The 15,361-nt window shown below is 40.5% G+C and overlaps 1 protein-coding gene across 1 annotated transcript in view; it reads left to right on the forward strand.

The window, feature by feature from the left end:
* LOC149298082 (glutamate receptor ionotropic, kainate 4-like) overlaps positions 1-15,361 on the forward strand; it is a 168,076-nt gene that overhangs the window by 61,912 nt on the left and 90,803 nt on the right. The window contains exon 6 of the mRNA XM_089487973.1: positions 7,440-7,493. Within this exon, the coding sequence (XP_089344099.1) occupies positions 7,440-7,493 (54 nt within the window). The remainder of the gene's footprint in view (positions 1-7,439; positions 7,494-15,361) is intronic.

The following is a 15,361-nucleotide window of genomic DNA, read 5'->3' on the forward strand; positions in this document are numbered from 1 at the left end:
CTTGCCCATTGTCCTCTTCTTAAGTCAGCCTAATAAGAATAATTAGCTAGATTGTATTATTTGACTTAACTCTTGAAGTGTACAAAAGCACTGTTTTGAGTAAGATAAATGAATAACCAGGATGAGGAATCCACACACTCCAAGAGAACCCAGGTGCTTAACTGTGCCAGGAAGGGCCAGTTCCCTAATAAATCCAATAGACAAATAAAGGCTCCAGGCACTCAAGAGTTCATTTTGTCTATTGAGTAAGATAAAATCATTACACCACATTTCAGCATTGGTTTTATTCTTTTAAAATGTAATTTGAACCTCCAGTTTCCTTCAACTCTAAAATAAACTGCTTGCATTGGTAAACATATATTAATGTATATAATAATTTGCTTCTTTATTCAACATGTCTTTGTTTTCCAAATGTACCACCCTATTTTATTCTGTTTTAAATGTTTTTCTTATTATGTGTTGCCCATTGTTGTCATCATATTCTTCTTTTTTTTAAAACTTAAGCACAATTTCACTTTTAATTCACAGAAGCAATCAGAAGTAGGTATTGTGTTCCAATAACCCATAACGTTTTTTATAGGATTAGTTCACTGAATTCAATATACGCTTCTAAAGTTTTTTTGTGTAATTTTCATTTCTTCTTCCCTAATGCAACTCCATTTTCCCCATTTTGCCAGGATTGCTGGTTCAATTTCTACACCTTCACAATAAACTATATACACAATCTGCTACATGTCCTATCTGAGTACCTGAAGTAAACAGTTCTGAAATAGTAATCCAGTTTACAGTTTACACTACCCGTTCCCCTGTTTACTGCATTCTTTACCACCTCAATGGATTTATGTATAAAATGCGATTAAATGTTGAAAAGTACAACCAGCTGAATAGTGCTGTCAACAAGATTGTTTCATGAGTTTGCTAGTCTGTCTAGGTATTTCTGTAGCCTAGGTACAGTATGCTTCATGGTAGCTATTCTCCTGGCTGTTATAAAAATAATACTTTTCTATATTATCTTCTCCAACATCATCACTTAATTTAAATTTGTTGTAGTGGTCAAACTCAGAACTGTCCACCATTTTACTCTTAGCCCTATTTTTCAGTCTATCGATCAACCATATCTCTGCTTCCCCGGGGAAGCATATAGTGCCAATAATACATTACTTCCCTCCTAAATAGGTATAATGTAGCAACTCAATATTTTTTAACTTTTCAAATACATGTGTCCCTGCCGCTGCAAGAAGGGCAGGACGTACCGGTACATCCATAGGGGATTCTTGGGATGCATTTTTTGGATGTACCAGTATGTTCATAGGGGACTGAAGGGGTTAAAGACCCCTGTGTTCCTTGGTACCCAGCTGGGTCATCTGTTGGAAGTGCCAGTTATTTGCTCAATATTTGATGCTCCCAGTGTGTTGTCATCAGATGCTATTATGATGGCAAAATCAAATAGAGCATTCCCTCTTTCTGTATGAGACGTTAGGATGGGGTATACTTTCTCTGCACTATAAGTGTGCAATGACATATTTTTCTTTTTTTTCAAAACAAAAACAGTACAAACCCCATATTCTCCTAAAACACCAAACTAAACAGTAAAGACAGATGGATTAATTAGACTAGACACACTGTCCCTCTCCTCTTCATTGCTTTTCCCATACCTTTTACTCTTCCACTTTTCCTCACTTACATATCTCCTCACCTTTCAGGCGACACAGATGTAAGACAAATATAACATAAAAGCTCATGTTTGGTTATGAATTGTGTACTGGTATTTGGGAAACCAAAATCACTGTACCTTATTGTTGTTACATATTTGCAACAAAGAACTGTACAAATAAACTAAAAAAAAATAAACAATAACACTTAACACCTATAAATTAGAAAAACACACTCACAGTTGTCATGAGCACTCAGATCCAAAGCTGAAATTAACAGTTTCAACTCCTAGGCTCTTAGTTGAATTTAGCTGAAGGCTTAGCAGGCATGATTCAAGTCTAACTTCAGACTTTTAGACAAACAAAAACTGCACTCTAAATAGTTACTTGCTAGTAAAATATTCAACTCCTAGGCCACATTGCCAAGAAACAAGTGCTCACTGCATCTCTAAGCAAATCAAAGCAAACCGCAAAGCGGCCAACTTAGATTAAAATAATTACCGATTAGGTTCGCAATGAGGATGTGTCCAGCATTTACAATGTAGAGCGTTTACGTGTGTGTTTAAAAACCTACACATCATGATCATATTAATGTCAATATTGTTTTGCATACATATGTATAGGAAATTTAAATATAGATATATCTGTGTAATATTTATTAAATAGCAACAACCACCTTTACAGTAATGAAGAGTCACCACCTCTTACTTAACATGTACAGTGTATTTGCCCCTTCACGATTTCAACATTTTTAAATTTACTATGTTTCAAATCATCAAGCTAATTTTCATATTAGACAAAGATAACAAGATTAAATTCAAAGTGCAGCTTTTAAATGATGATTTCATGTATAGAAGGAAAAAAGCTATTCAACCCTATCTGGCCCTATGTGAAAAGGTAATTGCCCACTTAGTTACGAAATCAACCAATTAACCAAAGTTAATTGCTAACTGGGTTTCATTTCACTAAACACACCAGGCGTGATTACTGCCAGCCCTGTACAATCTAAACAATTAAGGAGAGGTAGGCTAAAAGGTCTCAAAAAGCACCACGTAATGCCATGATCTAAAGAAATTCAGATGAGAAACAAAGTCGTTGAAATCTATCAGTCTGGAACAGGTTATAAAGCTATTTCTAAGGCTCAAACCATGGTGAGATCCATTATCTCCAAATGGAAAGAAAATCGGAACAGTGGGGAACCTTCCCGGGAATGGCTAGCCTATCAAAAAGAATACAAAAGCTCATCTCACATTTTCCAAAAACATTTTGATGACCCCCCAAGACTTTTGGGATACTATTCTGTGGACTGATGAGTAAAATAAAAAGTGGAACATTTTGGTTGAACATTTTGTTACATCTCATTCAACGCTAACACAGCATTAAAACAGAGAACAGTGGGACAAAATTCTTCCACAGTGACAGCAAAGACTCTCTGCCAGATATTGTACATGTCTACAAAGTAAAAAAAAAATAGCATGAAGATGTTGCATACTAGATGTATACATGTGCAGGTGCAGATATCTTTTTGAAATATCCTGAAGGAGAGAAAGCTTCTCCTCTCTTCCTTTTATGGATGGAATATTAAAATATCCATGGAGGTCATGGGATAAGAGATTGTTTAGTTTTAGAAAATGAATCTCTACATGAGAGCAAAATTGGTGCTAATATTTGTGGATACCTTTTAAGGTTATTATAGTGTATTCAATTACATGAACTGGAAGCTTGTTAAAGGAGTAAATTAAATCTACTGGAAAGCAATAACACTCGTATTTAATATGAACAGTATATTTAATTATTGGGTTGGGGAAAAAAGGACAGATTTATTAATGACTAATATATTCTGTACATTTTATTTTGCTACTAAAGGGAGTTTCATAGACACACACACACAGGCTCAGGCACGGGAACGGGAACAGGAACAGGAACAGGAACAGGAACAGGCTCAATCACGGGCTTAGAGCAAAGCAGTCCTTAAACGTCAATGCCAAGGCCCTGACTGAAGGGCAGGGCAGGTCTTATAAAGGCAGGGCTTCACTCAGGTACTTAGGTGCAGCTGTACCTGATAATGAGCTTCTGAGCACCCCAGAGGGAGGAGGGTGGCCACTAGTGGTAGCAGATGAAATGCCTGCAGTATGATTCAGCCATTGTTCAGGCAGCGAAATGTGGACCCTGACAATTACACACATATTACAGCCCAGCCTGAGCCAACTTTGTCCCCTAACAGCCCAGTGTAAGACATCTTTGTCGGCAAACAGCCCACCCTTCCTGTGCCATCTTTGCATTTCCCCAAATCACCTAAACATTCATGATAGACACAAACACTTACACAATTACTCACTCATTCACACAAATCATTTACACATATTCATTAATGCAGTCTCACAAATCATTCAAGCAATTCATCCACACATTCATTAGTTCTCGTACGCATTCACAAAATTAATCCACACATTTATTCAATCATTCTTATACCCATTCACACAATTCATCTACACATTAATTAATTCATTCTCATACGCATTTACACTGCCCCTCTCCCCATCTGTCCCCTCCTTCTCACTATGTACCCCCTTATCACTATGTACCCCCTTATCACTATGTACCCCCTCTCCCCCTTCTCACTGCCTTCCCCCCTTTCTCCCTATGTACCTCCTTCCCCACTTCTCAATATGTACCCCCTCTCGCCCTTTCTCACTATATAACCCCTCTCCCCCTTTCTCACTATCTATCCCCTCTGACCCTTCTCACTATCTACCACCTCTGCCCCTTCTCACTGCCTTCCCCCCTCTGCCCCTTCTCACTATCTACCAGCACTGCCCCTTATCACCCCCCCCTCTGCCCCTTTTCACTGCCTTCCCCCTCTGACCCTTCTCACTATCTACCACCTCTGCCCCTTCTCACTGCCTTCCTCCCCTCTGCCCATTCTCACTATCTACCACCTCTGCCCCTTCTCACTACCCCCCTCTCCCCCTTCTCACTATCTACCCCCTCTCCCTACTTCTCATTATCCTTACTTACCTTGTTGCCGGAGTCCTGTGGTGGGAGGCATCCGTCTTCCTGCTCTGCCGCGGTGCGTGCTTCACAGCTGAGCGCCAGAATCTGACATCATATTCCCGGCGATCAGCATGAAACGCCATTCCTTTTTTTTTCTTTTTTTCTTTTTCTGACGTGGAGGAGAGAGAGGGGCGCCCAGCGGTTGCTCATGAAATTTTCGGCAACTGCTCTGCGCCCCTCGGTCTCCTCCGCAAGGCCTCTAGCTCGGTCGCGGTGCCGGCATTTCATGCTGAGCGCCGGAATATGAGGTCATATACCGGCGCTCAGCAGTGAAGCAGCAAGCACTGTGGCAGAGCAGGGAGACAGAGGCCTCGCGCTCCCACCGGAGGACCTCTACAAGGTAAGTGAACTTCAAAGGGGGGGAGAGTAGATAGTGAGAAGGGAGGGAGAGGGGTAGATAGTGAGAAGGGAGGGAGAGGGGCAGATAGTGAGAGGGGTAGATAGTGAGAAGGGAGGGAGAGGGATAGATAGTAAGAAGGGAGGGAGAGGGGTAGATAGTGAGAAGTGGGGGAGAGGGGGTAGATAGTGAGAAGTGGGGGAGAGAATGAGTGAGAGTATGAATGAATGTGTGGATGAATCGTCTAAATGAGTGAGAGTATGAATTAATGATTTTGTGAGAATACATTAATGAATATGTGTAAATGATTTGTGTAAATGATTTGTGTAAATGAGTGAGAGAATAAATGATTATGTGAATTCATTAAGTGAATAAAAGTGTGAATTTGTGAGTGACTCTAAAAGTGTTTGCTTGTATCATAGATGTATATTTGAATTTTGGAAAGGCAAACATGGCACAAGCAGGGTGTTTGAGCCTTGGGGACCAAGATGGCACAGGCAGGGTGTTTGTAGGACAAACATGGTACAGCCCGGGCTGTTTGGGGACAAAGTTGACTCATGCTGAGCTGTTTGGGGACAAAGATGGCAAGTCCTATGTGTGTTATCTGGGTGCTGGTCAGGATCTATGTGGGCAATGTGGACGCCAGGGTTGGCTTTGGGGTGTGTGACCTGTGCCTGTAATTTAGGTGGTTTAATGCTGATTTTTTAATGATATTTCCAGTTGATTTATACCTGCAGTGCTGGGTTTGTGTATTCTCTTGATCCATATCTGCTATGCTATGTCTCCATACATTATTTATATACCTGCAAATACAGGGTTTGTATGTCTTATTCAGTTGATCAATACCTGCAGTGCTGTTTCCATGTGTCATTTATTTGATCTATACCCTCAGTGCTGAGTTTACATATGATTTCCAATTGATCTATACCTGCAGTGCTCAATTTCTGTGTCCCGTTCATCTATACCTGCAATGCTATGTTTCCATACATTATTATTGTGTGCCTGCAAATACAGGATTTGATTCTGATTCTGATTCAGTGTGGCAAATATTTTTTTTGGTGCAGGAGCGAAGGGAGTGAATGCATGCTAGGGAGCGTGGAGCAGGGCCCAATTTTTTCAATATATAATGAATTGGCAACAGGGTCTAATATTAATATATATCGGCAGCAGGGTCTAATATTATAGAATGAAAACTAACTGCCAGTTCAGCTGTAATTTTGAAATCATATTTCAATCATGGTCTTTACTTCAAAGTGATCAGTACATATTACGTAGTTAAAAATGCATGTCTAACACACACATATATATATTATTATTATTATTATCCTTTATTTATATAGCGCCAACAGTTTACGCAGCGCTTAATATATATATATATACCTGTATGTGTAATCTCATGCGCTTCATAGTGTGTCCCTGAATGGCAGAAATAAAATGTGGTCACCCTACTGGTCATCCTGCCCCCATGTGTAGTTTGGGGCATTTAAATTTACCCCAATTAGACCATACAGTTTTGAAAACTAGACACCACGTGGATATTTCAAATGCTAGCATGGTGGGTTTTCAGTGTCACTGAGTGCCTCAATGAAGAGGGCTGGTTGGGAAGATCACAATCTCACAAGTACCTAGCTGCGGCCCAAAGACCAGCCTACTTGCCCCCCTATAGATACACTACTGTGCTAGGGGCTCCATGGTGAAACTGCCCAGTGTGCCCATGTGTTGAGAAGGCACTGCAAACAGCTTGGAAGTTTGTAAGTCTGCAAGCTGTTACAATTTGAGGGCTTGCAACTGAAATTTAGTTTGATCGGTGGAGGTAACCCTTAACTCGACTGACCACTTGACCTCTTAGTCAATAGGCCCTTGTTGCTAAATTAAATACACCTCACATAACTACTGGGATGCTGAGTGACTTTATTTGTGATAGACCAAAACTAAGTGATGTTTCCATTGCATATCTGACTCTTCAATTATTTGTTCATTGTTGCAAACTATGATACATTAAAATTATGAAGTAGCGTAGCCATATCGCTACACTTTCCCCTTGTGCAATGAATTAATTCACCCATCATCATATTTGATCCCCTGTGAACATTAAGCAAGTGTGAACAAGCCACAACTGTGATGGAAATGTTTGGCAGTTATCACTATTAAAGTGGCACATGTAACACCAACTTAAAAAAATAAATAAAAAAAATCAACAATGTATTATTGCATGATTGTCGCACAGAAATATTGTGTATTATTATGAAGAGTCATACATGATGTCTGCTCAGATAAAGAAATTGTAAAGAAAATGATGGTTTTGCTCTCTGAACAATAAGCAAAGAAACTTCATTAATATATTTAGTTGATTTTACTATAGTTTTTCATTTTCTTTTTTTTCTCTTCCTTTTCAGGCAGCTGAGCTGGGAATGGTGTCTGCTTATTATACATATATCTTTACCAGTCTGGTAAGTATATTATTGTTATTTTAATATATAATGCCATCATATTCAGCAGCACTGTACAATGGGTAGACAGGGAATTGCAAGTAGTGTATCACATAAATTAAGAACAATTACAGAAACCAAAAGTAAGGAGTCTGCTGCTCAGACAAGGTTAAGTAACACAGTAAAAAGTGTATTAACAAGTAATAAAAAAATTTGTATGCCAAAATGGCATGTTATATTAAGACAATATGGTGCTGCAGGATTGTCCAACACCGATACAGCCAACTTCACCCCCCCAGTAATGTACACACATATTTCCTTACATACTCCCACACTTACATCAACATGTACGCTCATGCTAACACACACACTATTTGATGGAAAAAAATGTGGACGTCTGACCATTGCAGTCATTTGAGCTTATTGGACATGCCATTCCAAAACCATGGACAGTCATATGGGGTTGGTCTCCCCTTTGCAACATTAATAGGCTCCACTCTTCTGGCTTTCCACAAGATTTGTGTGTCTGTGGACATTGGTGTCCAATCTGCCAAAAAAGCATGCACTAATGTTGATTGAGAAGGCCTAGCTCGCAATCGGCACTCCAATTAATCTCAGATGTGTTTAATGGATTTAGGGTAAATCAAATTTTATTATTTTTCAAATGGTTGGGGAGGGATACAGAAAGGAAAAAAGGGAGGAACAGGTTACATTGCAGTGCATGACATCAGTATCTCCTAACACATCATCGAGCATGAGATGACACCTGTGGTAGCAACGAGCCACGGGACCAGGCATAAGTCCGGTAGAGTATGTAGCAATTAAGAAAGCTCATTGCACAGAGGAGAGAAGTCGCACACGGACGAGAGCAGCCGCACCCATGAATATCATGTAACAGCGCCGTCCGAACGCGGAGCAGTAGCGACGGTGTGTAACGGGTAATGGTCAGGTGTGAAGAAAAGAAAAAAATGTGGAAATAACAACCAGTGAGGTCACCTTGACGATGTAAACGGATCATGTGATAAGGTATAGGTCCGATAGCACATAGGAAAAAGGACCCGCACAATACTGAATAGGGTACATCGGCGCTATGGATCAATGGAGCCTGATCATGGGGCAGTGGTGGCAAATATCAAGGGTAGGGGATGGGGATAAGGGGAGGGACAGAAAAGGGGATAGAGAGGAGGATAGGGGAGGGGATGAAGGGGGGAGGATGAAGGGAGAACAGGGGAGAGGGAAGAAAGAGGGGAGAGGAAAGAAGGGGGAGAGGGGAAGGGGAAAAAAAAGGAGAAAAATAAATAAATAAAATATAAGTAAATTAAAGGGGGAAAGGGTGAAGAAAGAGAGAGGGTGAGAGAAAAAGAGAGAAAAAAGAGAAGACCAGTAGAGCCATCGAGACGATATAAGCAAAGGGTTCAGGCAAGCAGAGAACGAGCCAGGGGTCCAGACACAAAGTCCAGCCAGTAGTACCATGTTTTCTGGTATCTCTCAACCGCCCCGATCGCCGAGAGGTGTAACTCCTCCAATACCCGTGTCTGTTCCACCCGGAGAATCCACTCCCTAATAGTAGGCGGAGCAGGGGGACCAGCGCTTTCGCCGATGTAAGGAGGTGGCGGAGAACCGACTTCCGGAACCAGGATGCTGAATACTTCATGTGAAAAAGGAGGAAAATCAATGGATTTAATGTCAGGGCTTTGTGCAGTTCACTTGAGCTCACACTAGACTCATCAAACCATGTCTTTATGGGCCTAGCCTTGTCCAAAGGGGCACAGTCATGCTAGAACATGGAAGAGCTTTCTCCAAATTGGTGCGACAAAAGTTAGAACCATACAAATGCCTAAATGTTTTTGTATGTAGCATTGACATTACCTTTCATTTGAAACTAAGGGGCTGTAATGAATGTAGTAGTAGTAGTATCCCCTGATGATGAAAGAAGAAGGTCAGCGAGGACAGCTGGATGGTTAGAAGTCCTGAAGGAAATCAGGAACCAGGATCAGCAACCGAATCCAAATCACTAACAGTAAGCGAGGTCAATACATAGCTGGGTAAGTATCAGAGAGGTCACGTCCAGCCGAATTGTATACTGAGAGCAGGGTCAAGACTAGCCAGGTCAAAATTAATATGTTCACCAAAGCAGCTCTGGAACAGCACAGGAGTAGTACACAAACTGAGGGTGATCAGTAAATGAAGATTCTGAGTTAATATTGGCAGTCCAGGGTGAAAATGCGGTCAGGAAAGGTTATAAAAGGTCATCTGGAGTCAATGATGTCACACGCATGCCCCCTCACTCAAGATGCAGTCAAGCTGGCAGGAGCGTGGTCTGTCGAGAAGCTGCCTGTGAACCCTCTACCTCGGAGGAGTGTCCCAGCCGAGAGTAGCACGAGACCATCCAGGGACAAGGGCCTAGCCCAAATCCTGAAAAACTGCCCCAGACCATTATCCTCCCTTCACCAATCCTTATAGCAGAAACAATGCATTCTGTTTGGTAGAGTTCTCCTGGGTCTGAAGGCTATTCAAAGATTTCTGTGATCTGCTAATTGCTATAGATGTGGCACCTATTGTTGCCCTTACTAAAAAAGTTGCCAATCCTGTACTCGGGACAACTGGGGCAGAGAAGAAATTTTGTCTTTTAAAGAATGCATTTTTTGTCTGCTCCTATTCTTAAGCATCCAGACCCTACTGGTGCCTTTATTCTTGAATGCTTGGATGCTTCGGAGATTGGTGCAGGGGCCGTCTTGTCTCAAAGAGATCCTTCTACTGCTAAAACACACATCTGTTCCTTTTTCACAAAGACATTCTCTTCTACTGAAATGAATTTTGATGCTGGCAACCGAGATTATTAGCAAATAAGTGGCGACACTAATTGAAGGGGGCACCAGAAACAACCACTATCATAACTTATCATAAGACCTTATTGTATTTGGAATCTGCTAAATGTTAAAATCCACATTTGGCAAGATGGGCACTCTTCTTCTCCCGTTTTAATTTCATCATCACCTGTTGCCCCAGCTCTAAAAATGTGAAGGCTGATGCCCTCTCTCTCGCCAATTTGTAGATTCTACTTCTGTCTGTTCTGGTGTTATACCTACTGATTCTATTGTGGCCACCATTTTCTCCCATAGGTGAATCTACTCTCTTTAGCAGAATTATTTTTAATTCTACTTACCATACTGCCACCTGTGTTTGCAGCAGTAGGTTATGACCCTAAGCTTGTAACTGTGAAGATTTCTCCATCCGCTGTTCCGTCTGCAGATATTTGAATCTTGAATGTGGCTCACATAACTGCATGTTACGTGCCCTCTTTGTACTCCCACCTCCCATAGCAGGTTGGCCCAAAAAAGTCTGACCCTGTTTAAAGAACTGGACCGTCGTGGGGGCAATTGCCCCCCTGCCCCCAAGTACATTATAAATAGTCTTACCTTACATTTAAGATAAGATGTTTGGAAGTGAACATGAATGTTTTGCTACTACAAAATATTTAAAGCATATATAAAAAAGCAATGTCAGATACATGAGCCTCAGTCTCCTCAGGCCTTTTATCTTTCATTAGATGGAAGAAATAAGGTATTAATAATGTATCATGATAATTATTAGACTTGTGCATTCGTGTTCGGGCGAACATGAAAACAAACACGAAGAGTGCGTTTTCGTTCTTCGTCCCGAAAAAAAGAAGAAGCCAAGAAAGCGGCGGTAAAACATAGCCAAGTTGCTGGACCAGGATTTTAAAAGTCGGTACGAGCGACTCTATTGGTCGCCAGCAGGGGGCTCGTCTGGCATCAACCAATGAATTACAGGTGTACTTCATTGGTTGATGGCAGAGGAGGCCCCTGCAGGCGACCAATAGAGTCGCTCATACAGACATTTAAAATCCTGGCGCCAAAGCTGCTGCGTAGTCCCCCTTCTACAAAAAACAGAAAAAACAAAAAAATGAACACGAAGAATGTACACGAATATTCGCCCGAACCGAACACAGGAACGAGCGAATATTCACGTAATACGAAGATTTTTTCCCCCACAAAGACGAACATGAAGAGTTGGCCGGCGCCCAAGTCTAATAATTATGATAGAATACATTGGTCAGACATAACAGAGGTTGAGATTACATAAATCGGTGGTTATCAAAACTGCACTCAAAGATCATCAACAGGATTTAGAGGTTTCTTGAGTTTAGAGATATACATAAAACCTGGATTGTTAATGGCCCTTGAGAAAAAGTTCAAGAACCACTGATTTAGATGTAAAATGTTATGTATCTATGCTAGATAACAGTCCTATCATGCTGCAAATCTATGAATTCTATTAATTTAATTTAAAGCAAAATCAATAAGTCTAAAGCTCTTATACGTGTGTGTTTCTGCTGAATGTTCATAAGAAGCCAGAGTTCAAATTTAGGGAAACACAGCTGTTTTTGCAGTAATAACTGTAAGAAATCACGAGTATGGTAGGAGCACATGTTTTTGGGAAATTGCTGCTTTATTATCCATTAGAATGTACACTTTCTAAGAATTCAGTTTTGTGAGGACTGAGTGCCGAGCAGTGGCATTAGGCAGGCATGTTGCTGTGGAAGAAACTGGAATAGTTTGAAATGACCTCTCCATTCTCCCCATTTGTCCACCAGGAAAACCCATTATGGGAAACCAGCTTTGTTGGTTGGAATTTACTAAAATTGGAGATTGGACATTAAACAATGATTCCTAAGTACTTGGCTGGATAGCATACTTGGTTATGCTTGAGATGCCTCACTGGAAGTCAAAATACAAGACAGAATTTTTGACCTGACTCTTTGTGCACAAAGTTCAAGGTAGCGCTTGAACTTTGCTCGATTATAAGACAAGGTTTTTTCAGCGCAAATGCTCTAAAAAATACCCCTCGTCTTATATTCAAGGTCATCTTATAACAAACTGGTGCACAGGGGGCAAGTCTGGAGATGCATCAGTAAGTCAGGGGGCATATAGGGGGTATAGGGCATACCTGGGGGGGGCAGATTGGCATATAGGGGTGTAAGAAATCATTTTTTATACGTTTATTTTGTTCTGCACATTTTAGGCCTGAATGCAACTTGAGTGCTAGGAACATGTGGTATCAATTATGTGACGTAGCTTAGAGGGTCTTCTGTGGAATGCCAGTGTATCCTATGACTGCTCCAATAGGATTCCTTAACGTATACCCTAACCAAATGTAAAGGGGTATAAATAGGCATGATTACAAGGACAAGGTATCTTTCTTTCTACGCTCTTTCTGTGCTCTCACCTTCATCTCATCAAGAATATTGAGCCTACAGTACCTTTTATCACCATCTGTTCCAGCATCGGTACTGTATGTATTGATAATTTGTTATTAAATAAACCTGCTTAATAAGACATAGAAGCTGTGGTATTGATTGCTGTTTGATCACTGGAGAAGTTTAGATATCCAAGACAAAGAATATTCTAATAAGGGGTATAAGGCATATTGGAGGGGCAGAGTGGTAAATATGGGGTATAAGTCATGTGAGGGAGGCAGAATGGCATATTGGGGGTATACAGCATATCAGGGAGGCAGAGTGCCATATAGAGGGTATAAGGCATATCAAGGAGGGCAGAGTGGCATATAGGGTGGGGTATACGGCATATCTGGGGGGCAGAGTAGCAAGCCGTGGGGCAGATGTGCTTAACTGGGGGGCAGGTTTGCAAATAAAAGGAAATAAAAGCAAAAACTGCATTTTTCTCAATCATAGTTTTTATTAAATATTAAAAAATAGTTTACATTTTAATTAAAATTTACTAATAAAACGTTTTTTTTCCTATAGGGTAGTCTTATATTCAGGCTTTTTTTTTCTTCTAACTTTTGGGGGGATCGTCTTATAATCAGGGTTGTCTTATAATCAAACAAATACGGTACTTTCCTGAGCCAGATCTTGAGACAGTACCATGATCTTCTCATAGCCACTATCTGAGCACCATCTTTGAACAGAGCAAAGTTAAGTTGTTAAAAATGCCTTCTATTTCTACTTCTATTTTATGTCACTGACTCTTCCTACCTGTATCCGGTTCTGTTTAAATTTAACTTATTGAAGGACTCAATTGCCAAAGAATTTTTTTTATTGGAAATGGGACGTACAATAAAAAATTATTCCATCCTTCGTTACTGAATTAAAATTTTAATAAAAAGACAGGAGGTGAGTATTTTGCATTCCCTTCTTTACTCTCACCAAAACAGCAAAGTCAATGTTGTCAACCAGAACATATAAGATCAAATGTCCCCAACCATAACGCAGATCAAACCAAAACAGGAAAAAGGTCACATAGAAGAAAAAGCCACATGGAAGAAAAGGAATGAGCCACAGAACTCCGTCCATGCAATCAAGCTGGAAGAAAAAGAGAGAAAAACATCTATGTAATGTTAGTGCTATAGATGACTTAAAGGACCAACAAAGAAACATGGTTATATTTACAATTTGCTTGAAAGTTGTCACTGAGGCTAGCAAATTTATGTGACTGTTTATAAACTGTTATTACTTGTAATAATAATACATGCTCGTGTTACATTTCTAACAGTGATGTGCATAGTCCCACAATTTTTCTTTTTTTGATTGCCTGTGTACATTTCCTGCGGTAGAAGTGATCGTAGCTACAGGGCTAGCTGTCCTAGCCAAGGCATTTTTTTATAGAAAGAGAACAGAACTCAAAGATAATTGGGATTATCGAACCATGTTTGCAACGTTATACTTTTTCCCTCCTTAAATGTGTAATACATTTAGCTGTAATGTTGCATAAACACACCAAAATGGTTGTTTGGTCAATTTCAACTGACAGACTGTAAGGGACTCAATTTTTGATCGTTTAGTATTTTGTGTTGTGCAGGAATAGACAGGTTTGCCTATATACTTAATAGAGCCTTGATAAGCTCTCGTCCCAACCCAATCATACCGAGTGTAAGAGACACTGCCACAAACCTCTCCACTAACGTTTTCTTTTTTCCCCCCCGTGTTGGTTTTCACCATTGAATTATTTAAGGGAGGCGTCAGTACACCTGTGTGGAGATTCATCTGTTAAAAGCTCAATGGTAATTAAAGTCTGCAATTCAATTAGTGCGGTTTAAGTAGGAATTGTGACACCCCCCACACTACCTCTCACCCGTCACTGATACCCCACACACTACACTAGGTGAGACCCTTTCTCTGTGCCTTATGTTTGTCACCCCATTCCCTCAAGATTGTAAGCCTGCGAGCAGGGCTCTCTCCACCTAATGTATCGGTTTGTCTTAGTCTGTCAATTCTCGTCTTGTCAGACCCCTTGAATATATGTATTGTATTAAGCGCTGCGTAAATTGTTGGCGCTATATAAATAAAAGATAATAATAATAATAATAATTGGAGCACTCAGGAATTTGAGCTTTACAGGAATTTGAAGGCAATACTGTATACGTGTACAATGTGATTGTGGGTGAATATATATTTATATTTATATATATATATATATATATATATATATTTATTTTTTTCCTTTAGTGACTGTACTGTTTTTGTATATATATAATGAGCGATAGGAAGCTTGTCAGCCTATCTCAGTGCACAGTATGCCACATGTATGCAACAATGGGGAGGACTGACAAACTGGAAAAGAGGAGGTAGACGTGGCTATGGGGGGGTGGGGGTGGAAAGAGGAAGAGGGTGACCAGCCCTAAGTTTGTCTATCGCAACAGATTTGTCAGCTTGAGTGAAGATGCTAGGAGTGTCGGCTCAGAAATGACCACATTAGAGGAAGCTGTTCCTTCTAACAGCCGAGGGAACAGCCCCTCTGGTAAGGAAGGAATACATAAAGCGGGAAAGGCTAGACAGGTTGTGGTGGTAGGGGATTCCATTATTAGGAAGGCAGACACAGTAATCTGTGTCAAGGATCGCATCAACC

This window comes from Sceloporus occidentalis, unplaced genomic scaffold, assembly GCF_023333645.1.
Source record: "Sceloporus occidentalis isolate IW3139 unplaced genomic scaffold, rSceOcc1.0.p SCAF_35, whole genome shotgun sequence".
Lineage (NCBI taxonomy): Eukaryota > Metazoa > Chordata > Lepidosauria > Squamata > Phrynosomatidae > Sceloporus > Sceloporus occidentalis.